This window comes from Alligator mississippiensis, chromosome 9 (genome assembly GCF_030867095.1).
Source record: "Alligator mississippiensis isolate rAllMis1 chromosome 9, rAllMis1, whole genome shotgun sequence".
Classification (NCBI taxonomy): domain Eukaryota; kingdom Metazoa; phylum Chordata; order Crocodylia; family Alligatoridae; genus Alligator; species Alligator mississippiensis.
In genome coordinates, this window is record NC_081832.1 from 6,025,936 (window position 1) to 6,050,017 (window position 24,082).

Sequence of the window (24,082 nt, forward strand, 5' to 3'; positions counted from 1 at the left end):
CCTTCTTTGTATGTACATCCAGGTAACTGTCTCAGAATAAAGAGCATATCAAGATGTGGAGTTCCCAGGGGCTCTGGAGGTCTCAGACAATGACATTTAGCTAAAAGAAATATAATTTAAGATTCAGGCTAACAAGTATGATTGGAATTTTATTAAGTGCAAACATTTTGTTTCTTGTAACACCACATTTGTATAGCTCTCGGCAGCAGAGTAAAGCACTCAGAATAAATCCTTACAGAGAAGTGATTTACGCAGTGCCCCAGAGGGGGGAGTCAGTGTCAGAATGGGATTAGAACTCGGGAATTACTGTTTCTCAAGATGTGTCTAATGTCTCTGGGATAGGCAGTGAGAGAGAGAATAAGAGATTGAATCAAGGTGGAGTGCTCTTTGCTTTACACTGGGGGGCAAGGATGATAGCTCCCTGCTTCTGCTGTAATAATATGCTCTCCAGGCAGGTTACATGGTGCAGCTTGACTTTTTTCCCAGATATCTTACAAGCAGACTAATTGAAAAAAATTTATAGCTAATATTCTGTGCTATGGTGTTGCCACATAAGGAACTTACTCCTCTCTGGCCACAGTTGTCACAAGGAGTTCTTGCCTGTCTGTTGATGGATTCCTGTCTTTGCCTGGTCTTAGGAGAAGCCTATGGGATTTGTCATCTTTTCTTTCACAGTGGGCTACTCGGACTCTACCTCCAGCCCACAGGCCAGATGCAGCCAGCAAAGCTTGTGTGAACAGTTTGTCACCAGCATGTAAGCACAGGCGAATTCACTGACAGGCAAAAGGAGGGTATAAGCTTCAGTGGTGTTCACATGCACTGACATACCAGTGAACTCAGAGCTTTCATGCAGCTTTGGAGCGTAGGAACTGAGCACAGCCACCATTCACCTGCCCTTCTCCCACTCTCCCCAACCCCAGATTCAGTGGCAGGGAAAATTGGAGCTGAGCAGCAGCAGTGGTGCTCAGTTCCTGGGCTCCACAGCTGTGGGAAAGCTCTGAGCTCACCAGCGTATCAGAGCACAGGCTGTGGCTGGAACCGCAGCTTTCATGCAGCTCTGGAACCCAGGAGCTGAGCACTGCCCCTCTTTTCCCTTCTGTTGAATTCAGTGCAGGAGTGCAGGAGTGAATGGCAGTGATACTCAGTTTCTGGGCTTCAGAGCCCCATGAAAGCTTTATGGTAGGTGGAAGACAAGGCAGTGGAGACCTGCCCTTGTATCCCTCCACAAGCATGCTCATGGGGCTCAGGTGCAGACAGGGCTGGCTACAGCACCTGAAAAAAAAAAAGTTGTTTCAAAGAAAGGTCTAGTGCAGAGTATGGTCCCACTTCCACCACATTCCCAAAGCACACGGGTGACCCTGGTAAGGCGCTGGGAGCTGAGAATAAGGTGCAGTGCTGCCAGCTGAGCAAACTCCATCTGTCACCTGAAAGAATTCTTTAACTATCTTGTGGAATTTTATGGTTGGTCTCATTTTTATGTAATGGTTCTAAAGTTTAAAGATTTTTATTAAATTTGACATAATGCAGTTTTATTTAGTATTAATAAGGCTAAAATTACTACAAATATATGTTTTCCTTTCTAATATTTCCTCATTAGAAATAAATAAAATATTTATTATATATTTTATTTTATCTAATGTTTCTACTATTTCCTAAAATAGTTGATATTAGTATATGCAATAGTATAAAACCATAATGCTTTTCTATGCAGCCTTTCAGCCATTTCTGATTTTAAGGTTGGGTAAAAATAAAATGTTGAGCACCATTGTTCTAGCCACTGGTTCTCATCCCATGTACCATCCTGCATTACTGTCAGGTAGCAGATGCAGGTAAAACATTTTTTTAAATGGAAGTAAATATGCTGGTGAGCTCCAGGAAGTAAGTTGTGTGCGTGTGGCTCACATAACACACTCAGAGCTGCAAGTGTGGCCTGCCATGGCAAATAGGTTGGGAACCTTCATCTTTTCCTCACGTAACTTTGCTATAACTGCTTAACTGCAGGTACAGGTACTAGTCTTGCCTTGTAGTAAGCAGTCCTATCAGAGTTTCTCTCTTCTTTGTAAGCAACTCTTAAAATAAGATATTTGCTAAACAGATGGCTTAAAGTAACAGATAAAAGAGGATGTTGGTAGACCTCCAATTCAAGAGGCACTTCTTAATTCACATTCTTAACTTTTTTCCTCTTTTATCCTCTAATAGGAAACTATGGAAAATGTGAAGAAATGCAAGAATTTTCTGTCCACATTAATAAAACTGGCTTCATCTGGAAAACAGTCTTCAGAAACTGCAGCAAATGTCAAAGAGCTAGTGCAGAACTTGTTGGTAAGAAGTTCACTAAAAATATTGATAGTTCAAGAGACGGTTCCTTGCCAAATTTGGTCTCCAGGCTGTTTTGAAAAAACTAAGTTTTTGTAAAACTTAAGACACACCATACAATTTCTATGCCAGGTATTTATCTTCTGAATTAAAATGGAAATTTAAAAAATTCTCTTTATTATTTGTAATCTGGCCATCAATTAGTGAAACTGCTTAGCCTGTTTTCTTGGTCTAGGATATGTGAAATACAAAAAGAAAAGTAGTGTAAATTGTGACTAAGTTAAAATTTTTTCTAAAAATTATACTTGTTTGTGGTGCTAGGGATAAAGATTTTTTTCTGGGTCAGAATGGGTAATTAGCCTAATATATTTGAGTGTGCAGATTCACAAGTAGTTAATTACAGATGGCTTTTTGGACAATATATTCTAATGACAAAACATAATTTTGTTAGTATCTGTGGAATGTTTAACCTAATTTGTCCTACTGTATATTTTAAACTTAGAAATGCTTATTTGAAAATTGTGACTCTCACTAGACTGGAACAAAAGAGATTGAAGATCTGTCCATAATAGTAACATTTCCAAGTAATGAATATGTTTTATTTTTCACACTAAAATTAACCAGGGCCATGGAGTTTTTGACTTTGGCAACCTTTTTAGTCTATTGGATTTGCAGTGACTCAAACTTCACAATTTAATTTTACAAAATTGTTGTCACCGTCACATTTCTGGCAACTAAAAATAGCGAAAAATTACTGGGCCTTTAGAAAACAGTGATATTTTCTAGATGCACAATTAATGTGAAAAAGTTCATTATTCAGTGAATTTAAATGTACATTTTATTTCATAGGATGGCAAAATTGAAGCAGAAGATTTTACCAGTAGGCTGTACCGAGAACTTAATTCTTCACCTCAACCTTACCTTGTGCCTTTCCTGAAGGTAATAGAACTACCTTTAATCCTTTTATTGTCTTTCACTGCTTATGTATCTGTAACAATGAGAGAAGCGCATCTCTTAATAAAAAAGATATAAATCTAAAACAGCACATGTGAATGTTTTAAACATTACCTGATTATAATTTTTTAAAAAGGCTGTGCAAAATATACAAAAAGGTATTTTTTCCCGCAGTCTCAGTATTTTTCCAATATTTTATTTTCCATACCAAATGATCCTCAGTTTCATGGTTGTGTCTAAACGAATATACAAAAAATGGGGAACATCGATATTATTCTCAATGATCCAAGCAGTTTACCTCTGGTTGGCCTAAAGCTGCTGAAACAATTTGTGCTCCTTCTTGCAGTCTTGTTGCAGACTAAGGATTGCCTGGCTTGGAGACAGATATGTATCCTCTCATCCCTAGAGGGAGTCTTCGTAGAACTGATTTGAAGCATGCCAGTTGGGCAGTGCAGAGAAACTTGCACTGTTGGCTCTTGTGGTTTTACCTGTTTTCAAAGTGTTAAGTTTATCCATAAAAGGAAACCTGATATTTTTCACTTGCGCTGATACTCATGAATACAGTAGGCAGTTCACAAAACATAAACAGTGTCTTGCCCCAAAACACTTGCAGGCTAAATTGGGACAAAGGTAACCAGACAGTTGCAAAAAGAGGAGTACAAGAAAATAATGCACAACATAGTTTGACTAGTGGATGTGTTCGGGGGGTAGAGTTAAGCATGTGTATGCAAACTTCATACTGGCATTTCCTGCCTCTTGAGTGCTGGACACAGCTTTAAATCACAGGAGCAATTCTTTTCTTTCCTTTTAATAAATAAGAAAATATTTAATTATGTAGAAAAACCTTACGTAAGATTATACATTATTCTTAAATCTTAAGTGCAGGTTACAAATACAACTTGAACTGTAAAACTATGTTGGGTACATCTGCACTCTAGTTGGAGACATGACTGCAGCACACATGGAAATAGTGGAGCTAACTACATTGTAGCTAACTTGGGTACCAAGAACAGTGTAGCTGTGGCATCACAGGCCCTCAGCTAAGTACTCTGGATTCCAGTGCAGTGCACAATGAAGCCCATGTTCCTACAGTTATCAGTACCTGATCTACCAGGTGAAGACTACTTTGGGTATGCTGCATATGCTTGAGTTGTATCTCCTGATTTCAGCATAGACGTGCCTCAGACTGATACTTTTCACTGCTTGAGGTTAAAGAAAAAGGCACGTTTAATAGTGACAAAGATGCTTTCTTTCAGTTTTAGGACTCCACTGTGTTCTAGGATTTTTGTACTTGGAAAATGTTTAACTGTAGACCTATGTGAAAATCAACTCTTGCCTTCACTTTTCTGCAGAGGAGTTTACCTGCCTTGAGACAGTTAACCCCAGACTCAGCGGCTTTTATTCAGCAAAGTCAGCAGCAGCAGCCCACGACGCAAGCAACAACTGCTCTTACAGCAGTGATGCTGAGCGGCTCAGTTCAGCGCACAGCGGGGAAGGCCACTGCCACTGTAACGAGTACTCTTCAACAACCTGTAATCAGTATAACACAGCCTACGCAAGTTGGGGTTAGCAAACAAGGGCAATCTACACCACTGGTACGTAAGCTGAAGTGCATCTTCTATTACTGCACAGTTGCTTTTTCAAAATACAATGACTTTTCTTCTTAAATTAATGGTTTGGCTCAGCCAGAGCTCTTTTTGCAAATGTTTAAAGAAGGTAACCGCTAAGAAGAAAATGATGTATAATTTTAGATACATTGATGATTAAAGGGCAGTATTATTTCCTATTTTACTTTAAAATAAAATATTCACAAATCCTTTCAGTTATTGCATATCCATGTCATGAATTCTTAGTGGTGTTTTAAATAAATACTGATCAGGGTTTTAGAAGTTTGTAATGATCCAGTGTAGTGAAAGAAACTCCACTTTAGCTAACTTGTGGATTTCTCCACCCTGCTGAAATAGATCATTTGGTGCTTGCATGAATTTGACATAGGAAAGTTTTTTAATACACCATTTCACAAAAACTCATTAGAATACAGTGTTTATAATGCTTGTAAGCGACCTGATCAACAGATTGGCATATGCAAGGTGGCCTGTTGCCATGTTAAACTTCAAATTTGTTCACAGATGAGAATATTTTGGTATATTCTGTTGTAGATGCTTTTACATGGTCCTCGTTATCACGGCATGCAGTGATGACACGAACAAATATTTAGGTAGTTATCTTCCCAGCATTCCAGTGTAGGGAGTGTTCCTTTCCCAGTTTGCAGGTCAGGAACCAAGGCACAGAATGATGAAGATGCCCAAAGTCAAACAAGAAAGTTGGCAGAGAGGGAACTTGGTGGTCCTTGGAGTCCTGGTGACTCGCAGTGTTGCTCACAGGAACAGTCTTTCTCTGTGCCTCAGTGTTCAGGAACGCACATACAGATCAGTGTTCAAGGTCAGCTTTCACAAATAAACAGTCAGATGCCCATCATCCTTTTGTCCTTAAGGCAGCTTTTTCATACATTACATTGGCCATTCTGGATACATTTATTGCGTTATCTGCTTAGAATTGACTCTTGGCCCTCAATTGAAGGGGCAAAATCGTAATAGCATAAATATGTGTGTGTATATATTCACTTCTCTGCGTAGTCTGGGAAAGCAAAGCAGAAATTAAATGAAGTCTATAAAATGTTTTTCATTTGGTTTGAAAACACACTGTTTGAGGAGGAAGTAATAATTAGCTTAACCGAATGCTTGTACACGTATAACACAAGACCCCTACACCTATATCCATCTCCATGGAGCAATGGTAGAACAATAGGAGTAGTTTGCGTTGGGGAAAATGAGGGGCGGAGATAACTGACTGACTTGTTGAACATAATGATGAATTAGTGACAGGATTATAAGAAGTTCCTGTCTGAACAGTTACCTACTTAAAATACTGCCGAATACCATATCCTATGTTGTCTGCAGTTTTTCCTCAATTTCTTGTTGACTTTTGTCATCCAGGAATTTTCATGTGCGATAAAAAGTATAGGTTACTTTTAGCAATCTGGGTAGTATTTGGATACCATCTGGAAAGAAACATTAAGTGGCAGAAAATCAGTTTGACTAACATGTATCTAATGGGTCTGTCTTAGTAAAGCATTCTATCATAGCATTCGATTTCAACTTTACAAGCCACTCTGGTTGTAGTTAGTAGGCACATTGAAAAGAAACACTTACTTTTAAGTAAACTTGTCCTCAGTTCATTAATCTACCACTTAAATGTTTTCCCATTTGTTCTGAGCAGAATAAATGGTTCTGAAAAAACTTTTGAAATGAAACTTTTTTAAGGGTCAGATTTTTAGTTGGCTTATCCCAGCCTCTGAATATGTAATATATTTAATTGATCATTTGTTCCTACATATCTCTAAGAAGCTCTTGGTGATATTTCCTATAAAAAAGAAATATAATGCATATGCAACAATTAATTTGTCAGTATAAGTATTTAATACTGATTTAAAAATAGTCTAAGCATGTATTGATTGCAGATTTGCTTTTGCCCATGCCCATCCATTCATCAAACTGAAGACAGATGTAATGATTTGTTTTTCTGCACCTGATTTTAAACTCCTGGGTACCATTGTTCCTCAGATAGATAGTTTACTTTTTTTGTCCTTTTCACTTTTTTGCAGGTTATCCAACAGTCTCAAAAAGCAGGGACATTAATAAGGCCTCCACAGGTAACGTTGACACAAACCCCTATGGTAACATTGCGGCAACCCCATAGTCGTATTATGCTCACAACTCCTCAACAAATTCAATTGAATCAACTTCAGACAGGTAAGAGGAAAATAGTTTTTTCATATATTCTTTAGTATTAAAATAATAAATAGAAACCCTTAATATTGTCTTATAAAACAAGATCGGTACAGTAATCTTAAGCGAATAGAGTGGTTTTGCTTTTGTCTGTTAATAAACTAACTTCCTCTTATGTAAATCTGAAAAGTATTTTACAAACGTAAGGGTCACTGCCTCCTTGTACAGGTGACAGAATGACATGCCTAAGTTTATTCATCAGGCCAGTGGCAGAGTTGGGAACAGAGTCAATTAAATTCAAGTCCACTACTCAGTTTACTAAAGCCCCTGGTGTGATGTGCAAGGTAGCAGATGTGATTTTGGGGGGGGGGGGGGGGATTAAAGGTTGAATTCCAGTTGCACCCTTTCTGTTTGTCAGTGCAAGTTGAAAGCCTGGGAGGTCGAAAGCTGGGTGCCTGCAGGTCCAGGGCTGCAGCTTGTAATCAGTTGATTGTCGTTTCTGACCAGGGACTGAACTAGGGTCTTGAATTGGCTCTGGTGTGGTCTGGAGTTGAGGCCAGGGGCAGCTACCATTCTGAGCCTCCGATAATTAGTTGATTGTCAACCCCGACTCTGGACCATGTTGGACCCAGTTTGAGACCCTGGTGTGGTCCCTGGCCAGACCTGACAATAAGCTGATTGTTGGCCTTGGTCCAGGACCTACTACACCTTCAATTTAAGGCACCATACAAACCAGCCATAAAAATGTTCTACATTGGGGGTGTTAAAGATCTAGCCCAGTGCTGCCCTTGGGTCTCGGACTGGACTTGCATGCTGCATGTGGCATGGCCCTGGATAGGACCCGTGTGCAGTGTGCTCTGACACAATGCAATAGATGCAGCACGCAGGGCTGGTCTCTTGGCCCGATCTGGCCAATGAGCCAGTCCCATACCTCTCATGTGGCCCATGGGCCCTGATGAAATCACTACCCCTGTTCGACATTATATATAGAACATTTTTATGGGTGGCTTGCCATTTTATGATGCCTTAAATCACATATACGTGTAGCACCCTTGCCATTTATGTTGTGATTAACATGTTAATCGCGGCATAAATATAAGATGTAGAGGGGGCCTAAGACATGCTGCTAGCTTTGCTGTGTCTTCTTTAAATCATTTAGGGCCATATTCTCTGTAGGTATATATGAAAGTCCTATTGAAATGAGGGGAAACCACCACATATACATTCCAAGGCAGAATTTCTTTGTCACTCTTTAAAGCTTCTATACTGGCAAAAGCTCCTTATTTTGCAAGCTTAATTTTTTTAAGCTGATTGTTTTTGTTCCTAATATCTCAAATTCTTTATTTCAAAAAAGAGTAAAAATAAGCCAAATGGTATATGGTTTGCAGTTACTGACCCTTTTCTTTTATAAGAATTATATGTGGTATAAAGGAGCTTGAGATAATTAGGTTTCTGTGTGAGTATCAGATTTGAATTCTCTGTAGCTATAGCATAACAGCTGTCATTTCTCTAAACCATTTAGTGTGTAGTGCTCTAATGGCTGGGTTGCAAACTCAGGAGTGGAGTGTTTAAAGTCAGTGAAAACAGCTGGGAGGGAGAAGGGCAACTGTTTGTTACCAACATTTTTATTAGCATTGCGGCCCTTATTAAAGCAATACTTTTGTGCTAAATCGGATGTTAGCTTTACCCAAAAATAGATAACGAAGTTTGAGACTACATCACAAGGGAATATAAATCCTGATTTTATTTTCTTGCAGTACCTGTGGTAAAACCAACAGTATTACCTGGAAGCAAAGCTATTTCCACTATTTCAATGCAAGCAGCTGCCGCTCAAAAGAATAAATTGAAAGAACCTGGAGGAGGCTCTTTTAGGTAAGAAATGAAGCTCCTTATGTGTGCACATAGGGCCTGACCCCAAAGTCCACTGAAGTCTAGCCTTTGACTCAGGGTTAGGTAGACTTGCAGGAAGAATAGAAATGGGAAGTATTTTCTCTTCATTTCATCTCTGCTCAGACTTCCTCCATTTCAACTTATTGTGCTAAGCTTCTACATCTGGCTCATTTTGTAGCAGCACCATTTCTGGGCATGTACTTTTCAAACCGTGAAAACCTGAAGAGAGGACATGGGGGGGGGGACACGACATCCAGGGAGAGCAGGACTACAAAAGCATGCCCAGGATTCCATTCTGGTGCTGAATGACCTGATGAAGGTCAAACTGTTGTCTGTTCAGTTAATGATTTATTATATGCAAAGGGAATAAAGATGGATGTCCAGGTTCTTGTGCAGTCTTGTAAATTTGCTCTTTCATGAAGAAAGTTAGAAAGCATGTATTGCTATGTGCATTCACAGCAAAACTTGTCCCGTTACTACCTGCCTGAAGTCACTGCCACACATGTGTTGAAAGGGTGTAGCTAGTAGTGGTACATGCAGAGAACTCTGATTTTACATCAGTGTAAAGCATTGACCTCAGAATAGTTAATAGTAGCTTTTGCATTGCACCCCCATAGATTGGTAATATTTTCTAAAATGAGAGTAGCTTCAGGTTTCTAATGATCTTAAAGTCCTTTGGCCTCTTAATTTCTTTTATATTAAAATTAAGTTAAAAGTGATCATGCCATGTGATAGTTTATAAATCTATGCTGTCATATGGCATATTATTTTCTCTTAAATTCTTTTCTTTTATTGGCACACAGTTTGAGTCCTGCTCTCCCAACAAACATTTTACTGTGATGTGTAGTCCCTAAGCTAAGCTAGCAAGGTACTTTCAAAATATACGGTGGTGAAGGGGCATAAGTGGGGAGGCATTCTGAAGGATATCTTAATTCTGAGTTTTACTGTTTTAGGCAAATGGAAAGTTAATGGCCTTCTAAAATTTTTATTTATTTATTGTGGAAGAGTAAAGTTGGTTGTGCCTAGGTACTAACAACTGAAGAGTTTATCCTGTGCAGATGAGATGTAGGACATACTATGCAAAATTGCACTGCAGCTGCATATCTATAGATGCACTGAATGTTGATTTTTTTTTTTTTTTCATAATTTTTCCCTTCCTAAGGGATGATGATGATATTAATGACGTTGCATCAATGGCTGGAGTCAACCTATCAGAAGAGAGTGCACGGATATTGGCAACAAACTCAGAATTAGTGGGCACATTAACAAGGTCTTGTAAAGATGAAGCCTTCCTCTTTTCGGCACCTTTGCAAAGAAGGATATTAGAAATAGGTATGTTGGCCCTTGCTAGCCTAACTTTTACAAATACACAACTTTCATTAGGTCTCAGTTTCAATACAAATGTTTTTAAACGCAGTGAAATATGCCAGAATAGTCATTTTAAGTATTGGTGTCTTCTGACATTCACTAACAATTACTAGATGCATGATAACAGAAGGTTGACAAGCTACCGAGACATCACATAAATTATAAAAATGGCTTGATCTTGTATTTGCGTGTCTTATTGGATGTTGTATATGATAGATTCTAAAAAAGGGGGTGGGGGGATGTAGAACTTTAAAATTGTTGAACATTATATTTACTGCTAATGTGGTAACCTTTATAAATTGGTGAATTTTGTAGACTAGTGAGAAAACAGCCTCTTTCTTCTTTTTTTTTTTTAAAGCTAACTTTTAAGATTTCATAGCATATTAGTAAATGTCATGTAACATTGTTTGAAAAATTAGGAACAGGAGACATACAGCATACAGCTGAGAAATGCATTAAGGCCTTTATTTTTCACGTGCATATTACATGGACATCTGCGAGGCTTAAGTTAGGCACATACTCTCTTTACTGTAATATTGGTCTTCACAACGGTGCAATACTAAAAGCTATATTTTAATTTTGATCACAGGTAAAAAACATGGGATAACGGATATCCATCCTGATGTAGTTAGCTATGTGTCTCATGCTGCACAACAGCGATTACAAAATCTTGTGGAAAAATTATCAGAGACTGCCCAGCAAAAGAATATTTCTTACAAGGTAACTGTTTTCTTTAATTGTGTAAATGGTAGTGTTCAGAAGAATATTTTACCTTTGGGCATGTGTGCTCTGAGTGCAGCCTGGACTATACTACAGATTGGGACTGATTTTTTTTTTAAAAAGGATTTCCAGTCTTCCTCTTCCAGAGCAGGAAGTGTGGGGATGGAGAAAGACTCTGGATGATAATATCTTGAGAACACAAACTCATTTGTTTATACGTGTCTTTTGAAGGAAGCTAGTGTTGCTGGCAGTCCCAAGGTGTGCTGTGGTGCAACCTGTAATATTTGAGTGGGAGAGAATAGAGTTGAATGACAGTCGGGTAGAAGGCTGCTGCATGATACTATAGAATAACTTGATTAGATGATTGTGCTTTTTGAGTACACTACCCAAGAGGTTCGAGATTTTCTCTTGGTCATATGCTGTGGATCATTTGGATGGACAAGATGTAAATCTTTGTGTGTCGAGACCTGAAATTTGCTATAGAAATGTTACTTATATCTGTATGCCATCTACAAGGACCGTGTGTATGTCAGAAGTATGTATTTTGAAATGTTAAACATTGTGGCAGTTGGGTTTTTTTAAATTCAGGTGTGCGGTACACTATTTAACTTTCAGAAAAAGATTTACTATTAAATCTTTTGGATTTGAGTTTCCCCTTGAAGAGTCGAAATTAGCTAAAGTGTACGTGTTCTGATGTTCATTTTATATTTAAAGGTATGTTGTAAATTTAAGATTAGTGAAGACAGTAGTATGAAGACACAGACAAGCATGAGGATGAATGTAAAGCTTCAGCTTTCAGCCTTAAAAGCATTTAAAATGAACTGAGGAAAAAAACTGCCCCTCCTTGCCATCTGTCAGGTTATTAATAGGATCTAGTGTGGGATTAAGTGACTTTAAACCATACGACCAAAAGGAAGGAGAAGGCGGTTTCCCTTAGCCTAGCCCTGAGGATTGGATTCAGCCTTGCTGTTGGATATTGTCACTCTCCCAATGCTGGAAGGAATCAAGGATCAGATGATTCCTGCCCTCCCTGCTGATAGTGTCCATGCCGGCAGTATCCTGGGTCCCATGCTCAAGCAAACTGTAGAACGTGGCCTACAGCAGCCTCTACTCCCCAGGGGATGCTAGCTGCTCATTGAAAACGTACTGGTGAATTTATCATGTTCCCTGAGTTTCCTTAACTCTGTAATTCAAACCACTAGGATTCCCACAATTTTTTGGAGGGGGACATTGTTAAAACCTTTTGCTAGTCCAGCCTAGAGGAGGTGTTAGCCAATTCAGCCATATTCACAGCAAATACAACTATCTTGTAGCATGACATGACAAAGCAGCATCCTGTGGTACTGAGGATGGCAGGTCCACGCTCAAGCCACTCAACTACCCTATTTCTACCCATTTAGCCTACAGCAGCAGGGTATTTCTGCTGCTCCACTGCCAGCCATTATCCAAAAGCTCCATAAGCTTTCTGAGAAGGAGAGTGTGCTTAAATGCTGAGTAAGCAGTTAGGCACCAACTTCTTCCATTCCCTTCCCCTTCTCAAGCAGGTGGTTATCACCTGCTAGTAGAATAAACCTCTTCCCTTTCTCATCACTGAGGCACTGGATTGATGCTAGTGTAATTTGCATTGGCTTTGTATGCTGATATTAAATGCACCAAGATCCAGTTCCATCCGATGACTAGTTATTGTCACAGAATAGCTACTGCAGTAGGTGATGTTACAATACCATTCTGCTGAAACAACCTGTTTGAATGGAACAGAGGTTACCCTGGGATATCTGCAGGCACACAATACACACACCAGCATCATTTATGGGTGTCTGTTATCGTGTTTTTTTGATGAATCTATACCAGACTTCAGTAAATCATCTTGGTGTAGGGCTTGACATTGTATGTCCACTTCTTCCTTTTGATGTATGCAAATGTGTGTGTCCAGGCCCTCATGGAGTTGGGGCTAGAGAGGAATGGTTGCTCCACTAAACTCAGTGCTGTGGCATAAGTGTGAATTCAAGATAGGTTTCTTCATGAAGATGATAGATCACTGTGCTTTGCAGAACCCAGCTGCTGAAAAAGACATCTGTGAAATGTGTTTGAAAGGCCAAAGTTATATGATAATATTAGTTAAAAGTCAAATCCCGATGAGTTCACAGAACAAGACAAAAAGCTTGTTTTTTAAAATAGGTTTTAGTCTGACTGGTTTAAAGATATACTCCTGGTTTGAAAAGGGCTAAGTGAACATTTGAGCTTTAAGTGTACGTGATCTCATTCAAGTGTACAAGACAAGCTAACCGCTTTGTTTTTACAATGTGTAATTGAAAGCATTTTTACCACATTTTCAGGATGATGAAAGATATGAGCAAGCAAGTGATGTTCGGGCTCAGCTCAAGTTCTTTGAACAACTTGATCAAATAGAAAAACAGAGAAAAGATGAACAAGAAAGGGAAATTTTAATGCGCGCAGCAAAGGCAAGTGCTTGGATTTTACACTTCCATTTGCAAAGTGCCACATTTGCCGTCAAAAGGATAAGGGTGCCTTTTATTCTACAGGACAAGCAGCAAAAGGGAGGGCTCTGTTTCTAGGCTCAGATATGGAGCCTGATGAGCACAGACTTTAGCTAAAGCTTTCCCATGTAAATCATGAAATATGGGTTCATCTCTGTCCCCGTTTCACTCACCCTAATTACAGGAAATCTTAAATTTAAATGGTTGTTCCTCTCTGAAAGATGGACAGACGGGCTTTTGCAGTATGGCATAGCTCGTTGGTTCTCCACTGCATATTTCTGTCCGTGCCTGCTTTGAGAGAAGGAGGAATGAAGAGCATAAATTTGCATGCAAGACAATTTTTGAATTGGCAAATGCATATTCTTGGGCAGGGGTTTGGGTTGTAGCCGTGTTGGCCTAAGGACATAGGCAGACAAGGTTCCTTGGGTGAATTTGATATCTTTTATTAGACCAACCCAAATGGTTGGAGAATAGTTATTAAGCAAGCTTTCGGGTTCAAAAACCCTTCGTCAGGCTAAGGAAGTTTCAGCAGTTGGTGTGCTCTTCCTGGATGGTCATTCCATCCAGGAAGATGCTCATTCCATCCAGGAAGAGCAACACCAACTGCTGAAACTTCCTTAGCCTGACGAAGGGTTTTTGAACCCGAAAGCTTGCTTAATAACTATTCTCCAACCATTTGGGTTGGTCTAATAAAAGATATCAAATTCACCCAAGGAACCTTGTCTGCCTATTCTTGGGCAGTGGTTTTCAACCTATGGTCTGTGGACCCCTACAGTTCTGCAGACTGTCTAAGGCAGGGGTGGGCAAAATGCAGCCCATTTTAGAGCAGCCTGCCAGGCCTTTCTATCTGGCCTGCGGATAGAAAAAATATATTTTCTATATTTTAGAATCGGCGGGATCTATATCTTAGAAAAAATGTATTTATCTGCCCCTGACTGCCTGTCATGTGGCCCTCGATGGCTTGCCAAAACTCAGTAAGCGGCCCTCTGCCCGAAATAATTGCCCACCCCTGGTCTAAGGGGTCTGCGAAAGATGACTATGATCAATCAAAAGTATGTGAATACCCACACTTACAATTCAGTGGGATCTGCACCTCCCTTTGAAATTTCCAAAGGGGACCACACCTCCACTTGAAAGTTTTTAGGGGTCTACAAATGAAAAAAGGCTGAAAACTACTCTTCTAGGGAGCAGGTAGAAGGAAGGGGTTTTGTGTCTAGTTCCTGATTTATTTTTTTTCCATCACTTTAAGTTTGCAAAACATACATGCAGTTACTGTGGAGTTGCCTATACAAGTTGCTTATGCAAACTGATGGATAGTTTAACTGGTAATTTGTACAAGCAATTACTTGATATGTATGTGCACTCGTGGTACTCATGTCTATAATTAGGTAGGCAGTTATATACTTAAAGTGGTAATTTTTCACTAACCTCCAATTCCAAACATTTAGGTATAAGTGGCAATCTGACTTGTTAATACAATACATTTGGAATTTCAGATATGTCCACATCCAGTTGTGTGATTTGGATCCACATACATGTAGCTAAAGGCGTGAATATTTAGCTATTTGGAATATTTACTATTTGTGTCCATCAAAAGAGGGATTTAAAAAAAAAAAAGGTCTCTTTCCCCCGTGTCAAGAATGTAAGAGCATTTTACTATGAAGTGTAAATTTGATGGATGCAACCAATCTACTCTACTGGACTGGAAAATAGAGGGTGCCCTCATACTAGTGGGGTATTGAATCTGAAGAATGAAAGGAAAGAATAAGATCATGGGTTTTGGTGGGGTTATTGTTTAAATGCAACAATGGGTTTTTTAGGGAGCTCTCAAATGAAAAACAGTATTGCTACAGTACAGCATACTCTCTGCAACTGTATCTGTGGTAGCAAGTGCTTGAGAAAGCAAAGCACTATGATACCACATACATTATGATCTATAATGGTTATTTAGAAGCTGACATTCCAGACTTGGATTCCTAAAGATAGGAACTTGAAGGTATTTTAAGCTTCTAAAATGTGCTTGGCTTTCATGGTAGTATTAGAGTGACCCTGTAGCCACGATGGTCCAGGACTTAAGCCAGAGGCAAGCTTCTTTTGCTTCTGCTAATTATTTGTCTGCTACCCCTGGGAATTTCTTCCCCCTCAAACTTCACAGCTCTACCCGTTGTTCTTAAGAGCTGTGCTCGCTTCCTTCCTCAGACCTGATGAAGAATTCAATACATTTGAAAGCTTGTTTAAGTATCCCAGGCATGCAGTTGGTCCAATATAAGACATCACCCACAAAAACCCATAATCTCTCATTTGATTTTCCTGAGTAATAAGCATTCTCCACTTCTGGAGCTAATGTAACAATAATTGCAAGAGAGTGCAGGGTAGCAGATTGGCCAAGACCTCTTGTTACAGCTCCAGATATCTGAGTTCAAATCTCACTCTGGACCCATGTCATGCGCTGCCTCTGTTCAGCCTAGTTGTAAATAGGTGCTTGGTCATTCAGGTTGTAGAGTTAACGCTGTCCAGATATAATGCTCGCTACATCATTCCCTGGTGTGTTATTGACTGTAGAATCCGGCAGGAATTTGACTTGAACACACTTCTTGACTTAGACAGACTTTTGTGTCTTCAACTTTGTTTTTCAATTTAATTAATTTCTATGTATTTTTTTTTTTTCTTTCCCAAACTCTTTACCCGCATATAGTCTCGGTCTAGACAAGAAGATCCGGAACAACTTAGGTTGAAACAGAAGGCCAAGGAGGTACGTGTTCAGGTGTCTGTGTACTTTAACAATTTAATATCCTCAGAAAATTAGGAGGAAAAAATAACACGTTGTATCTATTTTGGAAAACACAGATGCAGCAACAAGAGCTAGCACAAATGAGACAGAGGGATGCCAACTTAACTGCATTAGCTGCAATTGGTCCTAGGAAGAAAAGGAAAGTTGATTCACCAGGATCTGGGTCGGGGACAGAGGTACAGTATAATAACTCTTGTATGCAAAGATCCTACAGTTTTGCTACACAAGCATCCGCAGCAGTCTTTCTGGTCTCCGTGTTAAAAGTATGCGTGAATCTGTGTCTGTGTTCGATGAGACCCATAGTTTTCACGGCATTCTGCCACAGATCGGACTCTCTTGTTGGGGATTTGATGAGGGGCATCTTCAAGCAGCAATAAAGTCCTTGGGAGTCAGGTTTTCAGTAGGACCCATGCTCTCCAGGTACAGGAAAGGGACTGGAGGAAATGATTCAGTTACCTTGTTTCGTCTATGTAGAAAACTGCATTGTATCTACAAGTTACCAGCCAGGTTGTGAGCTATTTCTAACATTTCAGAGAGGTGAGTAGTAGTGCCACTGGTCCACTGTTTGAAATCATTGCTGAAATATTGACAGACTTACTATAAAAATCTTGCTTATCACAACTTTCTCCAGGTTTTGATTGGCTCTAAGGGCACTGACAGACGTGCTTAAACCACCCTTTCCCAAAAACGTGCTCTATCAGAAGCAGCAGCCTGTTACTTTGACATGGCTCTGCAGTGTCTGTAGAGATTGGGTGCTTCAGCAGGGCTTTTTGCCACTTTTAGCTAAAGCTGATTCAATCAGTTGTTAGATAAAAGCATCAAACAAGCCCTACTACAGCACCCAATCTCCATAGACCCTGGGAAAGCTGGGTGCAGCTGTTGTGCTCCCTCTTCTGGGCATGCACTGAGTTTAAAGTGCCTTTTTTGGTTCATGTTTGCAAGCAGCCTATTCTTGTCAGACATTAAGGAAGATCCAGCCAATTTCTTTTAATTTTAAACTTGTCATTTGTATCTAGCGCCAGAAAGGGATTTAAAAATGTTTCTGGAGAAGGTTTAATGTTTGACTTTAATGCTTGAAAATTGAGTATGCAGATTACTTTTAAATTTTGTTGAAGCCTGAGGTGTACATGATCTGCATCTGGAGACCTGTTAATAAACTGAGTCAAAATGTTTCCTGTGTGCAAGATCTGTTGGAAGTTGAATAGTGCATCTGCAACGCTAAAAAGAACGAACACTTGGGATTTTGCCTTCCATAGAGTTAAATACTACAGTTGAACCTTCAAACTGTGCAGAGAGAAAGCCAGTAGGGGGAGAGCATGTGCAGAACTAATAGCACTACTGTTCGAGATACAGTATATCACTTCTTACATAGATTTTTATACTTCTATTGCTACAGTAATTTGCATGAAAGACCTTTTTTTCCCTTCCTCTTACTTTGTGTTTCTTTTTCTGCTCTTGAAACAATTAAGTATGTGACGTGTAGTATTGAATATTACGAAAAGTAGTTTTGCAGCAGTAATAATACTAGTAAATGATATTTTGTTGTACATAAAGCGTGCAAATAAAAGGTAGCAGGCGAGCATTCCTAGCACCATTGAGATATTAGTGCTGAGGGTAATTAAAACACCTGCAGTAGGGAAAAATGTGTATAAAAATCCCATTTAACAAATTAGTCGATGACTGGAATAACATTTGTAAAAGTAATAGTATAAATTTCAAGATTAAATGAAAAATTTAAATGACACATTTAAAATGATGCACTATTTGAGAATTCCATCCTGCAGTTAAAGCTTGTGATGTCAGGATATAGGAAGAGAAGTTGCAGCAGCAGTTTCAGTGTTGCCTGCTTCTACACACATACCTGCAATTGTAATATTCTCCTACATAAACATATTCATTCAAGACAAACCTGAATTTTATATTTCATATATGGAATATATTTTACATTTACTAGGAATTCCCATTTTGTACTTTGACTAAATCTGGCTAATTTAGTTATTGCTGATTAATCACTTACCATTTAACCAATTAACTACAGGTTCCCAAAAAATCTGATCCTTTGTCTGATTAAGAACCAGCTGCTTTTGATGTGATAGATTCACAGCTGTGCTTCTGCTGCTGTGTCACTTGACATTTTTAAATGGAGCTCCACTTGTCACCATTTGTATGCAGTTTGTAGTTAAGGCATATTACAAGAAGTGTGGAAAATAAGGTTTGTCACTAGTTAGACACAGATTTGTAAATGTAAGCTTTTGATGTCAAAGGAGTGCTGAATCTTAATTACATGTAAAGTTACCTCTAAATAGTAATTGTGCCATTTCAAAATTCAATAAAACAGTTTGCAGTCTACTTAGATATTTTATACCTGACTAGGTTGTTTAATTAAAAGTTGGCAAAAGACTCTTAACTCTTTGTATGCCGCAGCTCAATAAATGTCTCCAGTAGTAGCTTTTTAAAGATAAAACACCTGCAATTTAATTTTTACCTTTAGAATAACATATTCTACACAGTAGGTGTTTAAGCACTGCAAAGAAAATATCATTATGCTTAGGGCTGAGTTACAAGATAGAATTTAAATTCTTCAGTATTCACAAACTGAAGTTATTGAGAGAGATAGCAACTTATGCTATGACTTTATGAAACTCTCAAGTACTGGTTTTCTTATGTTTTGGTACTAGAGTTGTGACTTTGAGATGCATGCAGAGATGAGCACAAAGTCATGCCAATCTTAAGTCCTGGTGTTGTCTTGTGTCCCACATAGGTGTCCATTTACATGGAAGTAGGAGCAGGGCTCTAGTGATGTTCCCAGTCTCTTTTCTGTCCCCACCCTTATTCTTATGTTCTGAAATTTACCCTAGTGCACTAATCATACTTCCCCAGTTTAGCAGTTTATATCCTCCCAACCCTATCACTCAGGTCTGTAAGTGAGCTAGGCTTGTGACCAGGCCAACACCCCTTTTAAATTAATGTAAATGTTTGTTGAACCTTTAAAACATTTAGAGATGCTGGTTTGGTTTGGTGTAGTTAAGAAAATCTCTCTCTCTGCTTTATGGCTGGTAAACATAGAGTTTGGTTTTGCTTTAATGCACTTTGGGCCAGAGCTGGCTATTGCAAATACAGGTAAGCACCTAGTGGGATTCTTAGGATTGCCAGAGTAGGCTAGGCACTAAATTCCTGTGGAATCAGTGGGAGCTGGGTGCCTAACCTACCTAAGGCCTTTTAAAAATCCTACTTGGAGCCTAGATCTCTTTGAAAATCTCTTAGTAAATAATTCTCCAAATTACAGAAATGTAGCACAGAACATCGAGTCATTACCCTGCTCCTGAAGTACCAGTCCAATTTCCTGATTAAAATGTTATGGAACTAGGAAGAGCTGCACTGAACAGTGTGTAGTACTAGCTTGGGAGACACTAATCTCCAACACAGGTTTCGATTGGCTTCTTAATAATGGACACTGTACATGAATAAATTCCTTTTGCTATCTAGAAAATTGAATTAGCTCTTTCCTCAGGATCCTATCCACATGGATTTACAGCTGTTTTCTTGAATCTCTCTGTTATGATATTTTTTACTTTCCTTTTAAATAAACAGAACTACAGGGAGATGCCATGCAATTTGGTACTGAAGCGTTAGAGGTTATGATGACTGTCCACCTCAAATCTTTTTATAAATGCTTTTTCTGTTTGCAGTATGCCAGTAAAATGGTGCTACCTTTCCGAAACGATTAAAATGAAAATCATCTTGCTTTCTGTAAATAGACCTGATAAAAGCGGGCTTCTAGAGTGTAATGCATGTTATCCTATTTGTCCACTTGTTTTCCTTGTCCTGTGTAAAAACACGCATTGTAAAGCAGCAATAGCTGTCATACAGACAATTAGACTTCTTAAAATTAAAGCACAGGCAAAGTTCTTGGTCGGTGTGTGCCATCTGCTGGTCAAAGCACTTCATTGCCTCAGCACCAATACCTTCATATTTTACCTGCAAGCAAGGAAATGATTGTCAGATCATAAGCAATAGCCAGCCCAGCCAGTCCCACAGGCTCCTGCCTTTTGTGTGTCCATAACACTGGTAATAATTTGAGTTGACAGTTTTTTAATATTGAATGCACTTTATGGCAGCTTGACATGTTTGCTTCTGCACTTCAATTTGTGCTGTCAGCAAAGTGAGCGTATGTAAGCTTTAAATGACTTTAATTGCATTTTCTTGTGGCTTGCTGTACTGCTTTATAAACATGGCTTCTTTGGTCTCATTATGGTATTTAATTGTCCTCTACCCTCTGAAACTATTGCTTTACCTTTTTTAAAGTCTCTTTACATCCTCCCCGGACACTTTCAGTCCCAGGCCTTGTCTCAAGGGGGTCCTTAGTTTTTTATCCGTTTCTTCACCTTAGAATCCCTTTTCCTACTTTTTTCAATCCTTACTAATTTGTATCAGTCTTTGGTTGCCTTAGGTCTAGGAAGCACTCTTTCTGCTGTAACTATATGAGTGTTCAGTGGCACTGGGGGAAGGAACTTCCCTAATCCATAAGGCAGGGCAAGAAACACATCTCTCTGCTTCACTTAATTCTTGTATGTAAACTCCCAGTACTAGTTTCCTCTTTGCATAGGTGTCAGTATAGATCCCATTGTAGAGGTACATAGACCCTAAGCACGTGAGATTGACTCTTTGAATAGCAGCATCCCTAAGGGCTGAACATATGCCCTGTAAAGTCTTACAGTCTCATGTGAGAGTGTAAAGCAGTGAGCTGCTGCAATCATCCCTTGGTTTCCTCTGTGACAGTATTTTGAAACCCAGCAAGTCTCCACCTTCTATCTTGCTTTTAGCTTCAAATTCATCTTCTAGGTTTAGTTTGAAGAAGCAATATCCTCATTACCTTTGATTGTTCTCTAATATGTATGTTTCCTGGAAAAAAATGCACCCTTGTATGCATTCCTCGGCATGAAAGGTTTCACCTTGTTGTAAACTCAACAGACTCAGAACCTTCAGGCTTTAAATTCTGCCTGATCTGCAGTGGGCTCATTCCCCTGATCGATGGGTACAGCCTTGCCTTTTCTAGTTTGGGGAGGGGCTAAGGGGGTGGGGAAACGCCACATCAGAGATTGCATATGGATCCTTCTTGTCAAGAGCTAGCAAGCCTAAATCTATTAACTGTGTGTTGCCCTGGTGCTCCAACACAGACCGCCCTGGGGACTTGGAGTAACCAGGTTGTGGCAGCCTCTCCATAGCTGACCAGCAGGCCTCAGAGTTGCATGTTGTGGGGCTAGCTTCTATATGCCCTTCTAGCCCTCAACCCACCCCATCCAGCAAGGGTTGTGTGGGGATCCTCGGAAGGCAGCTTTAGGATGGGCTTCCACTGTACCTGCACTAGTTGGATTCTCAGTCAGCCAAATACAAGACTTCTGGGGATCCTTTATAATGATCCAGTACTTTTACTGTGTGTGAAAGGGTCACACAGAGGTAGTGGGGGTGAGGCTCCAGCCAAAGTACCTAAGACTATTAAAAGTGGGACTGAGGCTCTTAAGTCACTTAAGCACTTTGAAAGCATTCAGCTGAAGCTACATGTACTCAGTGCCAGTAGCCACCAGATATCGATTCTGGGCATTCATTGGGTTGTTTTCCAACAGGTGGTATGTTTAATAAAGCAGACTACGTTCTGCAGGTTGTACAGTACGAGCTACCAGGAACTTCTGTCTGCTCACTTAGTTGTGCTCCTGTTTGCAAATGAAAAAAGACATCTAGTAGCATACGAGGTCCAATGCTTACCTGTAAGCAGCCCCTCACTTTTTACTGCTCCTGTTTTATTGTTTGTAGAATTCTGGCACAGAGCATTAACCACGGGCTTTAAAACGTTCTGACTTTATCGCTTCTTCTCGCTTCTAGGGATCCGGTACAAGCTCAGCAGTCCCAGGCAGTTCTGGAGTTGGAACAACCAGGCAGTTTACGCGACAAAGGATAACGCGGGTGAACCTCAGGGACCTCATATTTTGTTTAGAAAATGAGCGCGAGACAAGCCATTCACTAGTGCTATATAAAGCATTCCTTAAGTAAAATGGAAAAGATCAAGGTATTTTTGACAGAGAGCCGCCTGAGGACATTTTTTTATATATTTGCAGATTACGCCTTTTTGTAACAAGCAAATGGGATATTGTTTAAAAAAACAAACAAACAACCACCTCTTTACAACGAACAGTTTTATATTCCTGTTTATACATAAACTCTTCAGTATAAGAGAAACACATTTCTGTAACAGTGAGGACACTTACAAGGCCTGTGGATATTATAAAAGGACAATTTAAATTTTAACTCATCTCTTGATTGAGTGGCCTTCTTGCCAAACAAGCCATATATAAAGACTGATGGAAATCGTTTAGCAAATAACTAGCTACCCTTTGTCAGCCCTGTAGCAGTTTCAACATTAATTGTGCATTTTAGTTCAGTTTTACTTAACTAAATTGATTATATAGGTATATGTCTACAGCAGATGACCTCATTTCATTTAGCTTTTTTTTTAAAAAAAACAAACAAACAACCAGTCAGTTAGCAAAGCAAACTGATTTTTAAGTATATTTATCTTTCCCCCCCAAATGTTCAAATTCTAGAGGGATATACAATTTTAAACATAACCTCAATTTTTAATCACATTATCGCTTATTAGAGGCCCTGAAATCCCATAAAGGAGGGTTATTTCTGAATGTTTTAGCAGCATCTGTAAAAATGCATTTTATTTGCTATAGTTTGTAAAGCTGTAAAGTTAAAAAAAGAAAAAAACGAAAAAAAGAAAAACCTTTTCAGCATAAATATATTTTACTTGCACTGTGTTTTTTAGCTAAAGTGAAAGCTTAGATTAAATAAAATCAAAGTTGAGAGGAATCATCAAAAAGACTGTTTCTCAGTGTGAATCAAGTGTTGAAAAATGGTTGGTGTATTTTGTCAGTAATTGTACATAATTTTTGGCACATAACATAAAAATGGCTATGTAAACTATAATTATTTTGCTAAAAGACTGTATGCAAGCTGTGGGCCTACTTTAAAGATGTCCAGAGCAAAGTCCCTTCTTTGTACCTATTTTTTTATTACAAATATACTAATTGGTTCTTTATATTTTCAGAGGTTATTGTATTAAATTGTCTATTGATAGTACTTTTATGACTGTAAATACTTTGGCTTTCTTTGTGTGAACTCTTATGTTAGAATTTAACTCTCTTGCGTGTAAACTGAATGCTGATCAGTATTTTTATCAACACCTGACAACTGTTACACCTTTTATTTTGTCTTTTAGGAAATCCTGTCTTTCCATTTTTTTCATGTAAATTTTGCACAGTTACTTGTTCATATGTAAATATTTTACTTTCAAAAATGAAGTTTTTAATTGCTATTGTTTTATATAGGATTGAAAGAAAATTAACTCCTTTATTAAAAACAAATTTATCTGTATTTGCTAATGTATTTTCACTCTTTAAATCTTTCTTCCTCATGGATTTTTTTTCCTTGACACAGTTTAAAAAAAAAAAAATCAGTCAAAAAGAAGGGGTGATGTCTCCCAAAGATGCACTTTATTTCTTTTAAATTGCCTGCTTATTTTGCCCAATATTTAAAGGAGTATAACTGCACTTGCTGTGAATCTTGAAATATTTCTTCACCCCCATGGAGTTGTGTGTGCAAAGTTCAAGGGTTAGAATAGTTTTAGCAGGGAAGTATTGTATAATAGATTGTACTACAGTTGTATTTTGATTTAGTAAAGTTCTTTTATAAATTAT

General features: G+C 38.8%; 1 protein-coding gene across 2 annotated transcripts in view; it reads left to right on the forward strand.

Moving 5' to 3' along the window:
* Positions 1-23,759, forward strand: part of TAF4 (TATA-box binding protein associated factor 4) — a 60,350-nt gene extending 36,591 nt beyond the window's left edge. For both annotated transcript variants that reach the window (XM_059713215.1, XM_006274320.4), the window contains exons 6-16: positions 2,200-2,322; positions 3,166-3,255; positions 4,623-4,865; positions 6,935-7,082; positions 8,816-8,930; positions 10,111-10,280; positions 10,906-11,036; positions 13,373-13,498; positions 16,230-16,286; positions 16,382-16,501; positions 22,206-23,759. In XM_059713215.1, coding sequence (XP_059569198.1) covers positions 2,200-2,322; positions 3,166-3,255; positions 4,623-4,865; positions 6,935-7,082; positions 8,816-8,930; positions 10,111-10,280; positions 10,906-11,036; positions 13,373-13,498; positions 16,230-16,286; positions 16,382-16,501; positions 22,206-22,373 — 1,491 coding nt within the window. In that variant the 3' untranslated portion in view covers positions 22,374-23,759. The remainder of the gene's footprint in view (positions 1-2,199; positions 2,323-3,165; positions 3,256-4,622; positions 4,866-6,934; positions 7,083-8,815; positions 8,931-10,110; positions 10,281-10,905; positions 11,037-13,372; positions 13,499-16,229; positions 16,287-16,381; positions 16,502-22,205) is intronic.
* Positions 23,760-24,082: the final 323 nt, after the last annotated feature.